This window comes from Cajanus cajan, chromosome 1 (assembly GCF_000230855.2).
Source record: "Cajanus cajan strain Asha chromosome 1, NIPB_CcT2T_4, whole genome shotgun sequence".
NCBI lineage: Eukaryota > Viridiplantae > Streptophyta > Magnoliopsida > Fabales > Fabaceae > Cajanus > Cajanus cajan.
Genome location: NC_138517.1, coordinates 85,684,251 through 85,706,688, shown reverse-complemented (window position 1 = coordinate 85,706,688; position 22,438 = coordinate 85,684,251). Strand labels below are relative to the sequence as shown.

Genomic DNA, 22,438 nt, shown 5'->3' with positions numbered 1-22,438 from the left:
GCTCGTCATATCACTGTCTCAATTAGTCACAAATTCAAAGCGACAAAAGTCTTTATAATTTGAAATTAAACGCCCTATGGTTATTAAAAATTCAAACAATCATTTTCTCATAAGTAAACTTTAGAATGAACAAGAATCCAAGGTAATTGCTAACTAATAGCAACTTTAATCATATAACTTATAAAAGTTGTAGTTTTCTATTTTATAAGATTCAATCAACCAAATATTTACAACTCACACGAATTCATTAAAGCAGCTCACTAACATTTGAGTTTATAGGACATCCAACTTGTTTATTTTATTTAATTGGCAATTGTGTTTTTCGTTCAACATGTTTAGTTTGAGTTGAGATGATATATTTTAATTTGTTAGTCAAGGTGTTAAGTCTCAATTTTACCTCTTTTTGGATGAGACTTATTGAACGAATTCCACTCATCCGCTGAACCATTGCAATATAATTGTTCTCTTTTTGGTTCATTTTGTGTGCAGATATAACTAACCCAAATTTAGCTAACAATACCTTAATACACCTCAGTTTTTGTGCAGGTATTGAGCTAGGGACTTGAGGATTGAAGATCCATAGGATTGGAAACTAAAGAGGCTAAGGAGCAGAGAAGAAATTGCGCCAGGCGCAAGATGACTCGCGTCGGGCTTGGTAAGAACAGAGTCTGGAAGCCATGGCGCCGGGCGAAAGAATACACGCTCCGGGCGTGGTCGAGACAGAGAGTGCTTGAAACTCTCTAGGAGACATCGCGCCGGGCGTAAAAGAAAATTGCGCCGGGCTTACACTGAGGCAGAAAGTGCAAAGAAGAGTACGCGCCGGGCGCGAAGACTTACACGCCGGGCGCGAAACCCTAATCTGATCTCCCTGGCCCGTATTTGAAGCCATTTTCGGGGGAGAAACCCCCATTCACACATTGGGCGCCTCTAGGAGCTGCGGAAGGGATTCCCAGGGCTTGGGATTGTCCGTGTGCGGATCTTTCCTTCGGTTCTTCACTTCCTCTTCCATCTCTATTTTGTATTTGCCCTCATTGTTGTGAGTGGTTTTACCCAATTTTTGTGGGGTTAGATGTAACCAACGTATTCTATTGTAATCTTTACGGTTTTAATGATATATATACATGTTGTTTTATTCTTTGTTGTGTTTGTTTCTATTCTTAATGCTTGCTTTGGATTGATCACCCTTTGCATGATTCAAGGTTCCATGGGTATTGGAAAATAACCTTTGAAACTAGTTCTGAAACATATGTCTAGTGGTGATTGTATCTAGGGATAGAGCTTGACCCATTAGTAGTCTTAAACCCTAGCCTGTAATGCGAGTGTAGATATTGGGTACTCAAGGGATTTCAATATCCGCACCTAGGCTCTTTCTCTAAGGGATTAGGTTTGAGTAAATTCTTGGGTTGACTAAGCAATGAATTCAACAAGAGATTAAGGATACATTAGTGTTACGTTTGGTGAAATCTGACCCCCACAACCTCACAATACCACAATATCATTTCTAACCTTTTCCATTCTCAAACAAATATTTTTATAGCTTTCATTCCAGTAGTCATGATCTTTAATTCACATTCACATGACAAACTACAAATTGAAATTATTCTTTAGTCATGAATAGTCAATAAATGCTTATTTTACCTTCTAATCCCTGTGGATACGATATTTTTACTACTTGAACGGCCGGTATACTTGTCGTGTTTGAGACCGTTGATAGAATTAAACGAATTTACAAATATTAACAAAAGTGTTTCAACGGAAATCTCAACACAAGGCCTTCGATTTTTTTTTTTTTATGTTATCTGTAATTAAATTATTAAAATTTAATGTAAACTATGAATTTTTAAGTAAAGTTATTTTTTTAAGTAATTAGATGCCAATATTATATATATATGTATAAGAAAGATTAAAATATTTCAAGAATAACTATTGATAAAGCTATTTTATTTAATAGTTCATGATGTTAAAATTTAATCGTTAAATTATAAATTGTTAATATATAAATTAGGTTTAAAAATTTATAAAAAATGAAAATAATATGATAATTCATCATTAATTTAAATTAATATATGGTCATAAAAATATTTTTTACATTGATTTATGTCTATACCACAAAGTATTATATGATTTTAAAATTTTAAAAAATTTGTAAACTTGATTTATGTATTAAGAATTTTTAATTTTACAGTTAAATTGTTAAAATTCAATATATACTATGAGTTATGGAACAGAGTAACTTTAGCAATAATTATTTTTGGAGTAATTTGATCTCTCTCTTGGGGTTCAAACAACACTAATATAACTTTTAGTAACTATTACATCACTTAGTAACTTTATATTAAATGTGAATTTTATCGATTTAACAACTAAATTATAACTTCATATCATCTGGTAGGTGTATATCAAATTTTGTTAAAATTGAACAATAATTTAAAGATAGTCAAAACGTTCATATTTTTATATATTTTGAAATGTATATATTATTTCAATTTTATTTTATAAGAATGAGATATTAAATCATCTTGGATTAATATAAAATTTTGTATGTAAGATTTAAAAGTAAAAAACTTTTAATCTAACAGTAAATTTTAAAAAAATTATATTTAATTAAAAACTATCACTTTCTTTTCTATTATCTTTTCCTTTCGACTAAATAGAATAAAGATATAACACAATTTAAGTATATTTTACAAAAATATAGACAAATATCGAGTAGTTAAGTGGAATAACAATAAATAATCAGAAATGATAAAAAAAACACTCATTTGTTTTCTAATAGTATAATTGTAAATATTTTATTGAATGAATTTTATAAGTCATTTTTGTATTTCTTACTAATTATAATTTTTACCCATGTTTTATTTTGGTTTAAATATGTTTCTACCTTTATGTAAAATTAGTAAGTTTTAATTTTGCTCCCTATTTTTTTATAATTATTTTTTCACTCCTATAAAATACGAACTATTTTTTTTAGTTTTTTATTTTTATTATTTTTTGTTTCTTAATAAATTAAGTGATCATTCTAAATGTTATTCACGATTTTTAGTAATATTGTGACAATTTTTGACATTTCTAAAAATTTCTATAAATTCTTAAAATAGTTATTATTTATCTACTTTAAAATAATTATTAACGATTAAAAATAATGACTTTAAATTTTAGAGAGATGAAAATCAATGAAAATTATTTTACATGGATCAAAACCAGAATATATTCATTTCACAAGAACCAAAAGTAATTAATGTTTATAAAATTTAAAAAGATAAAAAGCAAAACAAACATTTTATAGAAATTAAAATCAAAATTCAATCATTTTAAAAGAACTAAAAATATATTTAAATATTTTATTTTTTATTTTTGAAAGAGAATCATATAAGCCACCCATATATTAAATAATATACTAAAAGTATAAATGTTAATCATCAACAAAGTCAGTGAATATTTTGTATAAATAACCTAGTTAAAAACTTAAAATAATTATCTCAAATTATATTATTTTTAGACATTGTTATTTTTAAACTAAAGTGTTTGTAACTATTTTTTTCTACAGAACAAGCGCTTTTTAAAATTTTTTTTTCATGATTTTATATATTTGCCAACATATTCTTTTCATTTATTGATAAAAAAAATTTATTGTTTTCATTTTTAAATTGAATTTAATGATACTTTTTATTATCAATAATAATCTTCTCTAGTTTTTCCTCTTTATAATAATAGTAATTTTCTTAAAATAGAGTATTTTTAGTGATTATTTTTTAATGATAACGTTTTTAACTGTTTTCTTTAATTGTAGTATTTTTTTAATGAATTTTTATTAATTTATTTTCTTATATTTCTTAATTTATCATAATTTTTTTAAATATTTAAATAGAATATGAGTTGAAAGTTTTAGACAAGCGAAAAACTATAAATGATAAAATTTAATTATTTTTTTAAATCAAAAGCATAATTAAAACTTTTAATTATTCAACTAGTATTATATATCGATCTCCCTCCAAAACAATCATCACAAAATTTCTAAAAGCAAAAGATGAGTGTACGTGGGAAAAAAAGTAGAAGGCAAAGAGAGAAAATTTCTACATAAGAAAGAGTCCTAAGGGTCATTGCCCGCCACTCAAGTACTATGTACACTGTAGTAATAATATTTTTTATTATCAATAAAGATGATAATTTTTTTGTGTGTACATATTTTATATTACTATTTTTTCTCTTATCTTTCCAAATGTTATTTTTTTATAAACTTATTTTTTAAACTTTTATACCTTTTAAATAACTTTAAGAAGATCACACTCATACTCTAACTCTAATTGCTAACTATTCACATATATTTAATTTTTATAATAATAATAATAATTATTATTATTATTTAATTTTTAAATAAAATATACAGAAACAATAAGTGATTTTTAATAGGAGTATAATATATTAGTATCTCAAAATCAGTTACCTAATACCTAACTTCTAGAAGTCTTGTCTCCATGATTTGTGGGTAAACTGGTTTCCACGCTCACCAATTGCAATTAGTCAAGTATTATCAGACAAATTTACGAGAGCGAATTAAACTCAACAACTAAAGACGACAGATTCTTTTAATATCAATTTATTTATTGAAAAATAAAAAATAATTATTTAAATAAACTAATCTAAGCATGTATTAAGGAAGAATATATATACCCCTTACATTATTTAATAAATAAATTAAACTGTAAATAAATAAGCCATTATTACAGGATAAGGTTTTGCTATGATGACTCTGGCAACTATACAAGTGCAATATCGGAACAGTCGAGAATGGAGACATAGTGAAAGTAAGTCAATGTAAGATTAAATGCTTAGTCGACATCTAATTGAGCCTGGCGTTGAAATGGTGGTGCTCACACAGTGGGAGGTTGGAAAAACTTTGCATGCGCTTTGAACTAGTATTCCTAATTCTATTGCTTTAAACACTTAGACTAGTGTTTCCGATTGAGTTGAAAATTAATGTTACAATTGCACTATTCTCATTTTATAATATTAAAAGATTTCATCTTGGAAAACTTTTCTTTACATCATTATGGCTCAAATTTTCAGAATAAAAAACACAACAACAATTGAATTATGCTCGATCAGAAACTAGCAGTTTCTACGTGGTTGCAAATGTTAACATGCATGCACCTATATATATATATATATATGTGATTATTTTGTTTTAGTATTTTACGGCCAAAAATAGTATTTTTTTCATAATTTTATTTAAATTTTAGTCTGATTCTCTATTTTTTTTAATATAATTCTTTAACCTTTTATTTTAAGATTCTATTTTTGTTGACTTCAATTATATATATATAACAGTGTGTCAAGTTATTTCCAAATCAAACATAAGTTATTGTTTCAAGTTTTAAAAATTGGAGGATTTTTGCTTTTGGGAGAGGAGGAATTCCCTTAGAACTGCACATCAATCTTGCTTTATCTTTGTTGCTTTGTCACTTGTTTTGTGTATATTGATTTTTCAGTTTCTGATATAGGTTTTTCCGTATATTGTTATGGGTTAGTTGTGATGAGTATCGGAATCAACTCTTATATAACAAATAAATATTTATTTTACGTGAAAGTATTTGTAATTATTTTTTTTCAACCAGAGAATGTTAATGATTTTTTAACTTCATATTTAATTTAGTTTTTTTAATCATAATTATATATAAAAATTTTAATATTTTAAAATAAAGTATTAACAAATAAAAATTATCTTATATTACAATATAAATTATTTATCATAAATATAAAATATATTTTATATTAAAAATATTTACTTATTTAAATTTTAAATATATTTAAAAATAATATTTATTCATATGCATAATTTATTTTAAATTTTAATTATATATAATAAATATTTACAGCTAATATACTAATATTTATTTTTGTTAGATCATATTAAGTATTGGTCGAAAAGAGATAATTGTTGCTTAACTTAGTTTAGTAATACATATATATTAAATATTAAGTCTTAAATATGTTTTTAATGTTTAGTATCGATTTTTGTTAATTATTTTTGTGTTTATGATATAGTTAAGTAATTATCTCTGGGAACATTTACAATTAAAGTTGATACCGTGTTAGCATGATTAACCTCTAAATTTTTTTATATAAATCTTTGAAAAAATATTATTTTTATATTTAAAAATAAAAATTAGGTAAAAAATAATGAATTTAAATTTTAAGAAAGATGAAAATTAAAGAAAAATATTTTATAAGAATTAAAATAAAAAATTTACTCATTTTTTAGAGACAAAAAATAATGATTGTAAAATTTAGAAAGATAAAAATAAAAAGTATATAAAAACTAAAATTAAAATATACTGATATATGTTACGTGAATTAAAAGTATATTTAAATCAAATATTAATCACTATATTATAATAATGAAATTTTATCTCCTGCTTGTTTATTGCAAGTCATATGAGATGCATAGGATATATAAAAAAAAAAAAAATTAATAAAGCATAAAATAAGAAAAATAATTTTTTGTGCGATTTTAGTGTGTATGTGTGAAAGAGTCGTACGATGTGCACAGAATAAAAAATAATAAAGCATAAAAACAAGAAAAATAATTTGTTGTGCGAATTTTAGTCTGAAATAGCCATTGTCACTGTCTAAAGATTCAGTTCATACTAATTCATTAATGATTCAGAGCTCCCAGTCAAACAGATAATTCCATGTTCGGAAAAATAAAATCATAAATCACGCACTTCTTTTCTCTTACTCTAAGCTGATGTCACATTTCAGTCATGCCAACTTATATAACTATATTTGTAACCTTGTGATCATATTAGATGAGTGCTAAAACAAGTCGATTCCAACGATACTAAAAACAAATTTTTAAGTAAAATTTCAAACTTAATCTATGTAAGAAAAATTTAATTAAGAAGAGAAACTCTAATAATAAAAATATTTAATCAAAATTTTACGTGTGTGTGACTAATGTAATTTACAATAAATACATTCTAAAACATAGTTTTGATAGAATTCACATTATATAGATACTTTTATGATTAACTATATTTTTAATCTTGTCAAAAATAAGTAAATTTTGGTTTACATTTTTAAAATATTTTTCTTTATTTTATGTAACGACTTGAGAATATATTATACTTAGTATGGTACAATTAATATGTAACGAAAATGCTAAATAATATTTAACTATCCTAAAATTATTATGTAACAGTCACTTAATCATTTATGTAAAAAATATATGTATAGGTAGAAGATATATAAAAAAAATATTTTACTCATCAACAGGGAAATATAAATCCCCTTATGAAATCCCTTTATGAGATCTCATATATACTTTGTATATTTATACAATCGACATAAACTACACCATTGTATACTAAATATATGTATTTGTTAATCAAGTGTCTATACAACAACCTATGCCACATTGGAGTAATATCACCAAATCTAGGTGATTACCAACATGACCCTCCACTAGCTAACCAAGTTAACCCGCTAATTCTGTCATGTTTTTATATCAAATATGATTATTTCGATTTCAACCACAAGAAAAAAAATGATAAGCTTGTGAAAGAATTAACATAACAATTCAATAACAGTTAATTCAAGTAAAGCATCAACAAAAATCATTAACCAATGATTTAAGGAAAATATTAAGTAAAGTCAGTCAACAACGAACCATCATACAAACAACTAAGTATGAAAGATAGACAACTTTCAAACAACATCTTACCACCTTCACAACTTCAAACACAACAGAGTAATAACTAATAACAGAGCAATTATTAAAAATACCAATAATAATTGCTAAATAACTTAATAACATATGCATTATCATGCATAACATCTAATGGAGATCTCCTATAATAACGATGAGCAATATAAGTGGCTTGACCCTATCAAATCACAACAATTGGTATAAACTAGAAACAAAGGCTGACATGGTGGCAAAAAACAATGGCTAGTATAAAACTAGAAACAACGACTAGCACATGTCTAAATTTATTTCTCAGGTTTTTCTACTTAAACTATAAAAGTTTAGTACTACTGTTAAGATAAGACAACTTGGATTTGAGCTTACCATAACCTTGGTATGCATAAACTAAGTCTCTTGTGAGATTAGCTGACTACCCTTCAAGTACTACACACCCTTCTAGTAATTGGTTAATGATTTTAACTCTCGACTTCATACCTTACTCAATAGGTCACTTCAACAACAATATAAATTGACCAAACCTCCATATTGGCCCACATAAATCCTAAAGGAGACACGCTAAAAACACCTTTCTATTTAAGAGTCACTCATTCACTGAAGAGTTTTCAACTTTAGCCTCTCTAAGCGCCACAATTGATATCCACACCTTGGGATATGAAAACTTTCAAAATCTAGTCTATTTTCTCATATCTTTATGTATCTCAATTGAGACATGTGTCACAACACCACATGTTTAGACAACTTAATCACTCCAATCAAAATCAACTTACAACTTATCAACTTAATCATCTTCACCCAATATAAAACTTACTAACAACTTTTAAACAACTTATATCACCATAAATCAATATATAATGCACTAGCTTTAATCATATTCATAAACCATGAAAAATAAGCAATACAACAAGATATATGAAGATGATTACAAGTTTAAAGGGCAAATGGATGCTTCAAGCACCCTAGAGTTCGCTCGAAGTGACGAAAATTCACTTGGGCGCTCATCAACTAGATTAGAGTGACCAAAATTTGCTCAGAGCAAGCTCAAGCAAAGAGTACCCCTAGAAGTCTCAATCTGGTTGCTTAAACGACTAAACCTTTGCTTTGATTGAACAAAATTTGCTCAAAATGCTTAAGAATTCGCTTCAAGCAAGTCAAGATTGAGCCCATCCCTAAATGACTGCACTTGCTTGCTTTGAGCAAGTGAGTGCTCCCTTTGAGCAAGACTACTCAAAAACATGCATACACAAAGAACAAGAACAACTCAAGCATTCAACTTAACTCCAAATTTTCTCATCCCACATTAGAATTTCATGCATGAAACTTTGAAATCAAGATCTATTATCATCACATAGCTCAAAATTTGAAGACAATGAAACATGCAATAAAACACACTTACAATTTCATCAATTTTCCTCATTCCTTACCAAGAACACCGAGGATAAGGATACCAAAGTTTTATCTTCAATTTCAACTTCAATGCTCACCAAAGCATAAATCCACACAACATAACACCATACACAACTTAGAAAATCAAACAACATTCAATTCCCAAACTTCCTTTACCTCAAACCTTTCAAAACAAGATGATGAAAGTAGAAATCAAATTTCTCCACACGACTTACAACTTGAATTCTCACCCTTCAAACTCTAATTTGACAATCTACAATCGTTACCTAGTTGAAGGAAGAATTTAGAAGTGATAGAAAAAGAAAGTTTCTTCAATTTTAGAGATCTTCTTTATAACTTTTCTTATAATATGAACTTATAAGGTTAACGTTTTAAGAAAAATATTATATATCCTTAATCCAACTAACTGAACTAACTCTAATCAAAAACTATCTTAAAGACAACATAACTCTCAAGGGCCCCGTGACTTCCCCAAAGCTCTAAAATAACAATAATCACAACAAAGAAATAATTAATCATATATAACATATAGTTAATTAAAACAACTAAACCATACAATGCTATCGTTTTATTTCTTTTAAAATTTGAAATAATTTCTTTTGGTCCTTGTAGAGTTGAAGTACAAAATTAATAGTTTATTTTGTACTCTTATTTAACAATATGACAGGTCCTTACACTTTACACCTCAATAACTAAGTGCAAAATACATAAATCTAATTACTTAGGATTACCATGCAAATCATTCTTGTATATACATGCATCAATTTATATATGTGTGTGTATGTGTATAACTCATCAACTAAAGTCATATATGTAAATCCCTCAGTGGGACTATAACTTAAAACCACACACACACATATATACAATAATCCAGACTATAAACATAAATCCTAGATTTTCAATCAAGCAACTACTAAAGACAACTATCTTAGAACAACCAGAGCAAACACCATCATCTCCATCATGATCCTCAAAAATTAGCTTGCCTTTTAGCCTAATTTTACCTTGCTTCTATAATAATATGATAATCACAGTCCAACAAGAATAAAAACACAAGGGTAAACTTGTAATAAAAAAAGAAACATAATATAGAGTAATAAGTCAACTAACACAACTTAATCAACACTACACAATATCAGGCTAACACCTAGTTTAGCAACAAATAATATTTATTTTAGAGTTATTTTTTCAAAGTCTCGCGTTGACATGACACCATATACGTATTAACAAATATATAACATGATCTGTCATGTGATCTTTGAATTATCCACATGAGCAATTAATGAATGACAAATGACAATAGAGATAAAAAAGTATAATTTTTACATTTTAATGTAAGATGAATCAAGGAAAAATATATATTTATATATGTTTAAATTAAAAAATATATATTTTTATCAAATTAGCTTATAAACATTTCAAATATCTTATTAAATATATTTATAGAACAAAAATACATTTAACTTTAATATCAAATAAAATTATTTTTAAACACATGTAGTTACATAGTTGCAATAAAACTGGGAAGGTGGACAATGGAACTAAAATTAGGGTGTAAGCATCTACAAGTTAAAGTATTTATTTATAATTATAAATTATATGATGATAGAGATAAACGAGGATAATTAAATTTTATTCATAATCTCACTTTTATACTCTATAAGAAAACTACCACCAGAACAAATATAAGGAGATATTTACTACTTATAAATAATTATTAATATAATATTTTTATAAATAATTAATTAAGTTGTCAAAAAAGTTAATTTTAATAAATAAAATTAAAAGTTTTAAATACTTAAAACAATTATTAGTAAACATTTTTAAAAATATTATAAAATTATATGTTTTTTAGTATTATATTTAGCTTTATTAGTTTCGTGTATATTTATAAATACTCATACATTAGTAGGAATACTTCTTCCTCAATTGATAGTGTACCGGAGGGATCCTATCGGTCACGTGGACCAACACGTGCCGTTCCGTTAGACACCCACGCGGACTAAAGACAACCATGACCATACATCAACCTTGACTCTAACATCGGCTCGGCATACGACCGAGGGCCGAGAAGAATCCACAAGCAACCTCGGTTCGGTTGAAGACCAGTAACAAGTACCATGTCCCCATATGCCCTACATATCGGCTCGGCCTAATGCCGACCCGGTAGGATAGCAACAATACCTGTCGGCCTGGCCAAAGGCCGAAGACATCCAACACCCCAAGCCTTTACCTGTCGGCTCGGCAATGAGTCGAGGGATAAAACAAGGATTACGGCTATGATTACGATTAACAAGGACAAATGCATGATTAAGATGTAATCAGCTAATTAGAGTCGTATTACCTGATTTGGTAAGCTTCAGAAAAGGCCCACCACTGACAAGGCCCATTAAAGGTAGTATAAATAGGTCACTTATATCGAGGTACGTCATTGTTCAATCATTATCCTAGAAAATCGTGCTTGTCCTAACTTGAGCGTCGAAGTGCCTTTTGCAGGTACATCCCCCCTCTGAAGAATCCACTTGAAGCTCCCGTTCGGCCCTTCCCCCCAGAAGATTACGAGTGTGCCCTCAGGCAGGTACATTTTGGCGCCCACCGTGGGGCCGAACCGATAGCTGTGAAGAGACTTTTGAAGAATCATTATGGCAAAGACAAGAAGAACTAACGTTGAAAACCACCAGTCCGAAGATGAGCACCGGTCCGGGGTAGACAATGTCGAGACAGTAGAGGAGACAAACTTGACCGATGGTACGCCAAATGAAAGAAGAAATGGCCGCCATGAAGCAACAACGGGAGAAAGATGCTGACGAGATGGCTGCGTTGCGAGAAGAGAATGCCGCCCTCAAAAACCAGTACCGGGATCCCACATGGAAACCTTCTGAGACGACCCACACTCAGGGGTCGTTTCACTCACTCGGCCATCACACCTCCATCCCTCACACCTCTGTTGCTGCCCCAGGTGCCCATGCTTCGGTCGGCCGGCCGATACACCCCGTGCCGGCCGGAGCACACCGACACCCCTTCACCCCAAACATCATGCAGTCTTCACTTCTTGACCATTGGAAGTCCCTGCCACTCGACAAGTACGATGGTACAACCGACCCGGATGAGCACATGGATGTGTTCTTAACTCAGGTTACTCTGAGCACTACTGATGACGCCGCATTGTGCCGAATCTTCCCAACGTCCTTGAAAGGACGAGCGCTGAGCTGGTTTACTCGGCTTCCTGCTAACTCGATCGACTCGTTCAACACGTTAGCTTCCCAGTTCACCATTCAATTTGCTACGAGCCGACCCCACCAGTTGACCTCTTTGGCGTTAGTCAGTATCCGTCAGGAGAAAAAGGAATCCCTTCGTGCATTCATGAGCCGGTTTAACAAAGCGGCACTCAAAATCCGAGACTTGAACCCTGCTGTAGCTCTGCACCACCTCACCACCGCCTTGAAACCAGGACCCTTTGCCAATAGCATTTGCAAGAAGCCTCCCACTGATATGGATGACTTGCGTCGGCGAGCCGACAAATACATGTAGATGGAAGAATTAGCTGAGTTCCGTAACCAAGCCCGGGCGGAGGTGGCGGCGAAACCTGATAAGCCGGTCGAGAATAACTTTCGGAGCCATCCGAAAGAACTGGTTCCCCGCGAGAAGCCTCCCCACGGGCCGAGGTACTCGCAATATACGTTGCTCAATACTAGCAGATCGGCCATACTTGAGCAAGCACTTGCCTCAGAAGTGCTAGCAGTCCCGAAATGAGCTGCAATCTCTCCCAGGGTCGATACAACAAAGTCTTGCAGGTACCATCGCAATTGAGGGCATTCGACAGAGGAATGCTCGGCCTTGAAAGATAAAATTGAAGATTTAATCAAGCATGGGCAGCTGCAAAGCTTCGTGGACTGACCGAACTCATCCCGTTACGCCGACCGGTCACGGCGACATGATCAGCCTGAGCAGAGAAGAGCAGAAACACGCTCATACAGGGAACGCAGTCGGTCAAGAGATAAGAGAGAAGAGGAGCCTTCAACACAGCCTTGGCGAGTCATTAACTCCATAGCCGGCGGATTCGCTGGTGGTGGCTCATCCTCGTCGGCGTAACGGAGGCCCTTATGAGCCATTCGGCATGTACATGCAGTGGAGAAAGTCCGTTGCCGGTTGCCTAGCATAACCTTCACCGAGGCGGATTTCAAAGGTATCAACCCGGATCAAGATGATCCGATGGTAATTAGCGTGGAAATTCACAACTGTATTGTGCGTAAGACTCTGGTTGACCAGGGGAGTTCAGCTGACATCCTTTATTGGAACACATTCAAGCAGTTGGGCATCCCGGAGTCTGAACTAGTTCCTTATGACGAACCGTTGGTTGGATTCTCGGGCGAGCGGGTCAAGACAAAAGGTTACATTAAGCTGACGACCCGGTTTGGGTTTGAAGGAGCAGAATACCGAGACGTTTCAGTTAAGTATGTGGTAGTTCACGCCAACACATCTTACAACATTCTGCTCGGCTGACCGTCCTTGAATCGGCTCGGGGCAGTCGTATCCACCCTTCATCTAGCCATGAAGTTCCCATTTGAATCAGGACGAATGATTACTATCCATGCTGATCAGAAAACGGCGCGCGAGTGCTACTTCGCTAGCTTGAGGTTACCGAAAATAAGCAGAGAAGTCCCCGAAGAGCCGAGACACATCCATTCGGTGTCACAGCAATCGGCCATAGACCTTGACCCCCGAATCGATCAGGATGAGAGAGTTGAACCCATTGAAGACAAATAGCCTCTCCAAGTCAGAGTCTTGGACTCCCAGCTTACTTACCTAGGGACCATCCTCTCCGAACAAGAAAAGTCAGCTATCGGACAAGTAGTTCTTGACAACAAAGACTTGTTCGCATGGCATCCCTCCGACATGCCTGACATTGACCCAGACTTCCTTTGCCACAAGCTCTGAATCAGTAAAGAGGCACAGCCGATTGCCCAACGGCGTCGGAAGGCCAGGGAAGAGAGGAAAGCAGCGATCGAAGTTGAAGTATCCAAGTTGCTAGACGCTCGGTTCATCCGAGAGGTACACTATACGACATGGCTGGCCAATGTTGTCATGGTCCGGAAGCCGAATGGAAAGTGGCGTATGTGTACCGATTACACAAACTTGAACAAAGCCTGCCCGAAAGACGCCTACCCATTGCCAAATATTGATCGCCTCGTTGATGGAGCATCCGGTCACAAATTGTTGTCTTTTCTTGATGCATACTCGGGGTACAACCAGATCCGTATGCACCCCAAGACAAAGATAAAACAACATTCATTACCGAAACGACCAACTACTGCTACCGGGTCATGCCGTTCGGGTTGAAGAACGCCGGAGCCACGTATCAGCGTTTGATGAATAAGATCTTTCGTGACCAAATTGGTCGAAGCATGGAAGTATATGTCGACGACATGGTCGTAAAATCGAGCGACATCTCCGCGCATGTACGTGACTTGGCCGACGTATTCCAAGCTCTTCGGCAACATTAGATGAGGCTTAACTCCAAAAAATGCGTGTTTGGAGTCTCAGGTGGAAAGTTTTTGGGTTTCATGTTGTCTGACCGAGGCATTGAGGCAAACCCCGACAAATGCCAAGCCATCTTGGATATGAGAAGCCCGGGTACTCTGAAAGAAGTCCAAAAGCTAGCAGGCCGGCTCACCTCGCTCTCCTGGTTCCTCCCTCGCCTGGCCGAGGTAGCCCAGCCTATCCTACTTTTACTCAAGAAAACATAGTGGTTCAGCTGGACCCGGGAGTGCGAAGAATCATTCCAACAGTTCAAGGAACGCCTTAGTGCGCCTCCTATACTCTCCAAACCGATTGGCAGCCTCGACATGATTGTTTACCTGGCCGTATCAAGCTATTCTGTGAGTGCCGTCTTGGTACAAGAAAACCAAGGTCATCAACAACCCGTATACTTTATCAACCGGACGTTGCAAGACGCTGAATGACGCTACCAATTGTTGGAAAAAGTGGCCTTAAGCCTCATCTACACCGCCCGCCGGTTGAGGCAGTACTTCTAGAGTCACAGGGTAGTTGTCCGAACCGATTGCCCGATCGCAAAGGTCCTCCAGAAGCCAGAGATTGCCGGCCGAATGATGGCGTGGTCGGTAGAACTCTCAGAGTTTGATATGGCTTTCGAGCCAAGAGGCCCCATCAAGTCGCAACACCTGGCCGACTTTGTCAACGAGCTCACCCCTCTGGGATGTTTTGAGGACGAGCCATGGACCATGCACGTTGATGGGTCTTCCAACGCACAAGGTAGCGGTGCCAGAGTAATCCTTGCTAGCCCATCAGGTATAACAATCGAACAATCCCTTCGGTTTGGCTTTCGTGCGTCAAATAACCAAGCAGAGTACGAGGCCTTGATAGCTGGTATGAGATTAGCAAGTGAGATGTGGGCGTCAAGAAAATCATATGCTGGACCGACTCCAAAATCGTGGCCGAGCAGGTCAACGACAATTTCCAGGTCAAAGATTCACACTTGTTGCGGTACTATCACCTGTACCAAAGACTCAAGGATAGTTTCGATGAAGTTCAGATATGGCATATCCTGCGCAACAACAACGAGCGAGCCAACCAACTAGCTCGCCTTGCTAGCAGCCGAAAACCAGGGGAGTTGCGGTCCACTATTCATCTTGAGATTCCCTCCCCGAGCGTGACAGCCGAATGCTTGACGATAAACGAAGACGCACCCTCATGGACAACCCCCATTCGGAAATATATAGTTAACAGTGAACTTCTGGCGGACCTAATGGAAGCAAGGAAATTGAGAACGCAAGCGGCTCGGTACTCTATGGTGGCCGACGAGCTATACCGGTGAGGATTCTCCACCCCGCTGCTCAAATGCATTGATAATCACCAAGCTGATTATGTCCTACGAGAAATCCATGAAGGTATCTGTGGCTCTCATTCGGGCGGGCGAACCATGGCAGCCAAAGTCTTGCAGACCGGTTATTACTGGCCGACTTTAAAGGAAGACTACGCCGAGTTTGTTAAAAGGTGTGTGCAATGTCAGAAGCACGGTAATCTCATCCACGCGTGGACCGCCGAGCTACACAGTATCAGCTCTCCATGGCCGTTCTCCTTGTGGGGTATTGACGTACTTGGACCATTCCCTGTGGCAAAGGGGCAGGTCAAGTTTCTCCTTGTTGCGATGGATTACTTCACAAAGTGGATAGAGGCCGAACCGCTCGCCTACATCTCTGCCACCAACGTCCAGAAGTTTGTATGGAAGAACATCATTACTCGGTTCGACATCTCGTACGCCATCATCTCGGATAACGGCCTTCAATTCACTGACAAAAAGTTCAACACCTTTCTTGAAAATCTCGACATTCGGCACCGGTTCACATCCTTTGAGCATCCACAGTCGAACGGGCAAGCCGAGGCGGCCAATAAGGTCATAATGACAGAATTGAAGAAAAGGTTAGGTTCGGCAAAAGGAGCATAGGCTGAGGAGCTACCAGAAGTCCTTTGGGCGTACCGATGCACACCCCAATCAACTACCAAAGAAACACCCTTTCGCCTAGCATACGACGCGGATGCTATGATCCCGGTTGAGGTTGGGGAATCATCATTCCGGCAAAAACACTTTCATGAAGAGTCCAATGACAACTCACTTCGGGCAGAGCTTGATGTTCTAGACGAAGTAAGAGAAAGGACACAGCTTGTGGCCGAAGCATGCAAGCAATGGATGAGCCGACGCTTTAATTCAAACTTAAAGCCGAGGTCGTTTCATGAAGGCGATCTCGTATGGAGAGCAACCGGGTCGGCAAGGCGCAACTCCTCAGAAGGCAAGCTCTCGGCCAATTGGGACGGCCCGTTCCGGGTGCGGCATGGACTCCACAATGGAGCATACAAGTTGGAGGAACTGTCCGGCAAGGTCATTCCGAGAACTTGGAACTCCACCCATTTGAAGACATACTACAGTTGAACTAAGCTCATGTTGTATTTTCATTTCAAGTCTGTAAAATGATGCACTCTTTTCCTTGACCGATCTTTTTTTCCTCTTATAAAATTGTGAAAAGAGGTTTTTGTTCGGCAAGGTTTTTAACGAGGCATCAATTCATTAATGAAAATACATTCCAAATACCCAAGATTGTCACAACTCTAGTTCTAAATTTTACAAGTCTTCCCTCCCGAGATCCCTCTCGGCCAAGGATGTGGCTTACATTATTTACAAAGTCTTCCCTCCCAAGATCTCTCTCGGCCAAGGATGCGGCTTACATTAATTTTTATGAGTCTTCCCTCCCGAGATCCCTCTCGGCCAAGGATGTGGCTTACATTATTTAGTCTTCCCTCCCGAGATCTCTCTCGGCCAAGGATGCGGCTTACATTAATTTTTACGAGTCTTCCCTCCCGAGATCCCTCTCGGCCAAAGATGTGGCTTACATTATTTACAAGTCTTCCCTCCCGAGATCTCTCTCGGCCAAGGATGCGGCTTACATTAATTTTTACGAGTCTTCCCTCCCGAGATCTCTCTCGGCTAAGGATGCGGCTTACATTAATTTTTACGAGTCTTCCATCCCGAGATCCCTCTCGGCCAAGGATGTGGCTTACATTATTTACAAGTCTTCCCTCCCGAAATCTCTCTCGGCCAAGGATGCGGCTTACATTAATATTTACGAGTTTTCATCCCGAAAGAAGCAATTATAATTTTACATCAATATACGATAGCAAAGGAAATACGAATTCATTAATAGGGCACTATTGGCCCAAAAAAGTACATTAAAAGGGCACTATCGGCCCATCATTACAAAGAACAAAACGCTTAAGACGCCACCTCCGGTTCCCCCTGAACCGGACCATCTTCCGGTGCACCCTCCTCATACGCCGTCTCCTCATTCGGCCCGGCTGGCCGTGCTGGAGCCTCCTCGTCAGCATGTTGATCTGGAGGGATGGAGGTCAGGTCCACCAACTTCCCCTGGAAGAAGTCCTTGGTCATATCAAGGTGAAATTCAGCGGGGAAGTTGTCGAAGAAGCATGCTTGCCGAGCCGCCTGGGCAAACCTAGCCTGATGCTGAGAGAGAACCTTGTTGCGTGCCTTCTCTCTATAGGCACCGAAGGCAAGCTTCTCGGTGTCCAACTCTTTGGCCAAAATGGTACTCTTCTCTGTCTCATTCTTCATAGCCAGCTCAAGACGTTGGACCTTCAAAGCTAGGTCGTCAATAACTCGCCCCCAGCGATCCAGCTCGGCCTGAAACTTGCCATTGGCCGTTTGGGCGTCAGTCAGCGCCGCCAACGTCTCTTGTAGAGACTTCTCTTGCTCAGCCAATTGCCGACGAAGCCCGTCAGCCTCGCCGTTCGGCTCCATCACAATGCTTTGTGCCAAGGCCACCGCCCGCACTTGAAACTCGTAGAAGAAGCCCCATTTTTGAGCCGAACTCATCCGGCTCAACACTCCTTGACCCGATTCGGAGGTCAAGTCTTGGCTCAGAAAATCCTGAGCGTTAACATTGTTAGCCAAGAAGCTTGGTCCAACCAAGCCTTGTGGAACAGTCGGATTGGCCACGCGTTGTTGCTTGACCCGACGGCTTTCTTCCTCGGCCCTCGAGTCCTCGGGCCTTCTTTTTTCAATTTGGGGCCGGATGGGACCCTTGCCTCCCTCCCTTGGTTTGGCCGTTGGTCCCGCCCCACCACCTTGAGGAGCCGATTGATTCCTGCGCACGCCAGCCGAGGTCTTATTCGCTGTGGCCGCCGCCACTTGGTTCCCGATCAGCGTACGGATGTCCAGATCGTCCTCTCCATAATTCACCATGATACCTGCACATCATTAGTCAAAATCAATGATAACGTAAGTATTTAAACAAGTAGGAAAGGTACTATACCAATCAATTCTTCGACTAAGTCGGCCGATTCACACAATCGGACTAAAGGACGACATGGTAAAGGCCGAGGCAGCTTCTCCAAAAAAGTTAAACTCGCGCTCTCCTCCGGGGACATTCGATACTTGGACACCGTGTCGTACTTCCTCAGCTTCCGAGTCCAATACAACGGAAATAGTGATTTTCCTTCGGCATCGAAGAAATATTTATTCCCTGTTGCCGGCCGAATCATCACCTTGATAAATCCTACTTTAAAATTCTTGTAGGAAGTGGTGAAAGGCTGTAACAAGCAATCACCGTGCCGGTCCAGCGACAACCACTTAGCCTTCTTCGTCGGCCGAGACGAATAGTAGTATAGAAACAGGTGCGGAGTAGGCTTAATGTTGACTGTGAGGCAAAGCTGTCGGAAACCTTGCATGGCCGCCCAAGTATTTGGATGAAGTTGACTCGGGGCCACGTTCAAAAGCCGTAGTATACCCATAAAATAATCATCAAAAGGAAGAGTTATCTTCAAATCCCGGAACATGTAATCGTACACATAAAAAAATTGGTATTTGCACGACCCTTGATTCAAATACACGAAATCCGGATTCGGCCCTCCATCGCCTCGGCACGGCTGAAAGAAGATGGGAGAGGGTTCCTCTTCCTCAGGGAAGGTCAAGAATTTCACCGCCTATACGAAACGAACAATAGAGCTCTTATCGGTATACCGGGAATACACGCTGCCAACCTCCCCGTGCACCCATGAATACCCAGGGGTCCCTATGGGAGCAAAATGCCTGGAAGACCCGCCATCCCTGCTCGGATGATCATCAGAGGCTATCGCTGACGAAGAGTCACTCCCACTCTGCAACCATTCGGACCCGGGAATGGACTCTACATTATCCTCCCCATTGGAAGCCGAGGCCAATGCGTCGTGTCGGTCCGGCGCTGCTTGCGACCCAGCACCGGCAGAATCACCAATGTGAGACCCCCGTTCATATTTTCTTTCTCCCTACTCACTTCACTCTTCTCATTTTTCTCCCTCTCACCTCACTTTCTCTCAATTCTCCTTTACTCTCTCTTTTCCTTGTTTCCTTTTTCTCTAATCTTGGGTGGCAGTGGTGATCTTAGGAGCTGAGTAGTGGTGTTGGATTGCTAGCTGAGCCGTGCGGAGCTCCTCTTCAAGCTTCTTCTTCTCCTTTCTCTTCCCGGAGCTCGGAATCGTCTCACCGAGGTAAGGGAAGCTAGTTTCTTCGCTGTTTTTGGATGCCACTGAGTTCAAGTAACTCAATAATTGTTGAAGAGATTGATTCTTGGCTGTGATTGAAGGAAATTTTCGTTTTCGGGTTTCCGGGGTTTGGGTGCAAATCTTGGGGATTTCACTTGTTTGATGGTTGCATGTTAGAAATGAAGTGTTTTTCTTAATGCTTGATGAAAATGCTGGCTTTTACTTGGTTTGCATGTTGGTTTCCTGGAGTTTTTCGCAGATTATGGTGAAATTTTCGAAGTAGGTAAGGGTTCCTGTTTGAATTTGCGCCGGGCGCAATTCTTCGAGCCGGGCGCGATTTGAAATGGAGAATCCCTGGGTGAATCCCGCCGGGCGTGCATTTGATTTTCAGACTTTGACTTTATAGTCTTCATGAAAGTTGTATCCCTGGATGTTAGCTTTCCAATGGCGTTGGAATCACCCAAAAAGGAGTTTTAGAACTCTAGATATGGCTGTTTTAGTGAAGAGGGGTCGAGGTGCTAGCTTTGTTTATAGCTGTTGCGGTTTTTATCATTTTTAACAAGGTAGATGAAGGAATTAGGACTTGGTATTTTTCATGAGAGTTATAGTAAATCTTCTTATCTTTCATATGAGATAAGGATGAGTATGGTAGGAGTAGTATAACTCCTGATGCGTTGTTTTCTGTGAAGGCTGCCATTTCACTTTTAGTGATTTGGTTAAGTTGAAAGTTGTTTTAGGTGCTTAGGTGTATTGGTGTTGTTTGGGTGAGTAATTTGACAAGATAGATGAGTTGTAAACAAGATGGTTGGGTGGTATTATGTGTTGAACATGTTGTACGTTGTGAAGTTGTTGATCATGTTGTTTTAAGTTGTTAATGATGAATATTATTGAGCTGAATGATGATATTGATGTGCTGCGCTGAGCGCGGCCCTTGTCGCGCTGAGCGTGAGACTCCTTGGGAGTCTCTGCCTCGAGGGCGCTGGGCGCAATTTGGTTTGCGCTGGGCGCGAGACCAAGGGAGGTCTTTGCCTTGCCTGCGCTGGGCGCGGGTTGGGGCACGCCGGGCGTGTGAGACTCCTTGGAGTCTCTGCCTGGCCTGCGCTGGGCGCAATTGGGTATTGCGCCAGGCGCGAGAGAGCTTTGAACTCACTGGCTAAGTCTCGCCGGGCGCAAACACGCTTGCGTCGGGCGCGCTGGCCCTAGAGCCCTCTGGTTGTGCCACGCCGGGCGCGACCATAAGTGCGCCGGGCGCGTATGAGGGTGTGAAGTTATATGCTGAATTTGCTGATAATATGGTTTTATGCTGATTAATGCTGCCAATGTTGTGTGATGAAAAGTTGTGTTGTGCTGTGTGATGCTAATGCTGAACCTTATTGTTTGAGTCGAACTGAATGATATGTTGATAGTTGTTGAATCATGCTGTAATTACTGAGCTGAGATGTAACTGATAAATATGCTGTGCTGACTAGGTGTAAATGCTAAAAAATAATAATGTTAAGCTGTAATAGATGTATATCACTATGCTGAGCTGGGCTGTTATTGATGATTTTAAATGTTGATTTATAATATGGTTGTGCTCTAGAATGATGAGCTGAGTTGTGAGTAGTAAACTGTGTTGAATACTACTTAGCCGTGCTGTATGCTGATTTGTTGTGCTGTGTTGTGAACTGTTTGGCTGTGCTGTGTTAGCTGAGCTGTATGCTGTGTTTAGCCACTATTGTGGTGCTGTTATAGCCGCTATGTCGGTGCTGTTAGCCACTATTGTGGTGCTGTTATAGCCGCTATGTCGGTGCTGTTAGCCACTATTGTGGTGCTGTTATAGCCGCTGAGCGGTGCTGATATTGCTGAATTTGTTGTGGTGTAGTATAAGCTGTACGGGTGTGCTGATAGCTGTAGATGCTTTTATTTACATATTTATGTATGTATGTCGATTTCTTTACACTAGCTTACCCTTTGTTGTTTCCATGTGGTTTGGACTGCGATGATCATATTATGTATGGGAGCAGAGCAGGGATAGGTTGGTGGCTAGTGGTGAGTCTGCAGCTGGTAGGCGGAGCTGATCCTTGTTGATGTTTTGTTGTTTCAGCTACTTGGTGTAGTAGCTTTGGATGTATTTTTGTACACTTTGAATCTAGTCAGACTTGGACCATGTATATATGTATATTCTAGACACTATATGTATACACTTGTTCCTTTCTGTCCGGTTTTCAAGTGTACTGTGTAGTGTGTAGTGATCAGCCGGGTCGTTACAACCTATGTCCCCAGAGGAGTCAATAT

General features: G+C 37.7%; 2 protein-coding genes across 2 annotated transcripts; both read left to right on the top strand.

The window, feature by feature from the left end:
• The first annotated feature begins 15,255 nt into the window (after positions 1 to 15,255).
• On the top strand, positions 15,256 to 15,947 carry LOC145955930 (uncharacterized). The gene is made up of 2 exons (XM_083071456.1): positions 15,256 to 15,521; positions 15,638 to 15,947. Exons 1-2 carry the CDS (start codon positions 15,256 to 15,258, stop codon positions 15,945 to 15,947), a joined length of 576 nt encoding a protein of 191 aa, XP_082927582.1.
• A 726-nt stretch (positions 15,948 to 16,673) lies between these two features.
• LOC145955929 (uncharacterized) lies at positions 16,674 to 17,060 on the top strand. Its single transcript, XM_083071452.1, has one exon. The coding sequence runs from the start codon at positions 16,674 to 16,676 to the stop codon at positions 17,058 to 17,060; it is 387 nt and encodes a 128-aa protein (XP_082927578.1).
• Positions 17,061 to 22,438: the final 5,378 nt, after the last annotated feature.

Excerpts from the sequence above, each read along its gene's own strand:
- LOC145955930 (XM_083071456.1), top strand. The coding sequence starts at position 15,256 with ATGGCTTTCGAGCCAAGAGGCCCCATCAAGTCGCAACACCTGGCCGAC. Across the intron at positions 15,522-15,637 it reads ATGAGATTAGCAAGTGAGAT|ACTCAAGGATAGTTTCGATG; the intron begins GTGGGCGTCAAG and ends CCTGTACCAAAG.
- LOC145955929 (XM_083071452.1), top strand. The coding sequence starts at position 16,674 with ATGATCCCGGTTGAGGTTGGGGAATCATCATTCCGGCAAAAACACTTT.